This window comes from Alosa pseudoharengus, unplaced genomic scaffold (genome assembly GCF_046254945.1).
Source record: "Alosa pseudoharengus isolate Yale_2024_CS ecotype anadromous, Long Island Sound unplaced genomic scaffold, YU_APseudo_1.1 YU_APseudo_1.1_scf_10, whole genome shotgun sequence".
NCBI lineage: Eukaryota > Metazoa > Chordata > Actinopteri > Clupeiformes > Clupeidae > Alosa > Alosa pseudoharengus.
Genome location: NW_027468565.1, coordinates 21,431,868 through 21,433,134, shown reverse-complemented (window position 1 = coordinate 21,433,134; position 1,267 = coordinate 21,431,868). Strand labels below are relative to the sequence as shown.

The 1,267-nt window shown below is 47.4% G+C and overlaps 1 protein-coding gene across 1 annotated transcript in view; it reads left to right on the top strand.

Moving 5' to 3' along the window:
• cbln1 (cerebellin 1 precursor) overlaps positions 1 to 999 on the top strand; it is a 5,868-nt gene extending 4,869 nt beyond the window's left edge. The window contains exon 3 of the mRNA XM_076301040.1: positions 802 to 999. Coding sequence (XP_076157155.1) covers positions 802 to 999 — 198 coding nt within the window. The remainder of the gene's footprint in view (positions 1 to 801) is intronic.
• The last annotated feature ends 268 nt before the right edge of the window (positions 1,000 to 1,267 follow it).

The following is a 1,267-nucleotide window of genomic DNA, read 5'->3' as shown; positions in this document are numbered from 1 at the left end:
TGCAGTTGAGGGCTGATAATGCTTTATCACCCCCAACATGTCTGAGTCACGTCACGCCCACTGTCCATCTCTCTTCCTCTCCATCATACATCATGCCATCACTTCCCCTCCTCTTCCTCTCCGTCATACATCATGCCATCACTTCCCCTCCTCTTCCTCTCCGTCATACATCATGCCATCACTTCCCCTCCTCTTCCTCTCCGTCATACATCATGCCATCACTTCCCCTCCTCTTCCTCCAGTCTGTATCAATCTCTCTCTATCTCTCCATCCCCTCACTCTTTCTATGTCTCTCTTTTTCTGTGACGCAGTCTTTCTCATTGGCCTTGTCTTCCCTCTGTCCCCCCCTCTTTATGTCTCACACACACACACACACACGCAAAAACACTTTTGTCATGTCAGGTCTGACCTCTCAATCTCATGCTCAAACAATACCCATTTTTTTTCAGTTGACTTTGATGGTAAAACATCTGGAAACTTACAGTAATGCTGGAGTTTGGATGCTCCACTGTAAAAACTCCACTGTTGTGTTTCATTGTGTCGTTTTGGTTGGAAAAGGTTCTATTTATGTAATCTACAATTTATATCATGGTTGTGCATAAATTGTCCTTTGGGGAAACAGAAAATGACAAAGTTAATTATTTTGTAATACGTTTTTTAATCTATTCAATGAGGATGTATGAATACATAGACTTTATTTTGGCTCTAACCTATTTGTTTATGTTTTTGTGTGTGTGTGTGTGTGTGTGTGTGTGTGTGTGTGTGTGTGTGTGTGTGTGTGTGTGTGTGTGCGGGTAACAGGTAAGCCTAATGCTGAACGGCTGGCCGGTGATCTCAGCGTTTGCGGGCGACCAGGACGTGACACGCGAGGCTGCCAGCAACGGCGTCCTGATGCAGATGGAGAAGGGCGACCGCGCCTACCTGAAGCTGGAGCGTGGCAACCTGATGGGCGGCTGGAAGTACTCCACCTTCTCAGGCTTCCTGGTTTTCCCACTGTAGAGGAGGAACGAGCCGGAACAACGGAGAGACGGAGGGAGAGAGGGATGGAGGGAGGCATGGAGAGAAGGCTGGATGGATGGATGAAGAGCCACCTGGATGAAGGACTATTGCTTCTCAGCACGCTGGCTTGAGAAAAAGTGGAGAGAGGGAGAGAGCACACGAGAGAGAGAGAGAAAGAGAGATGGAGAGTGAATGACTAAGAGAATAATGAAAGTAGTGTATTTAGAGAGCGAGAGGGGGGGAGAGGAAAGGTGGATGTAAGGATTGG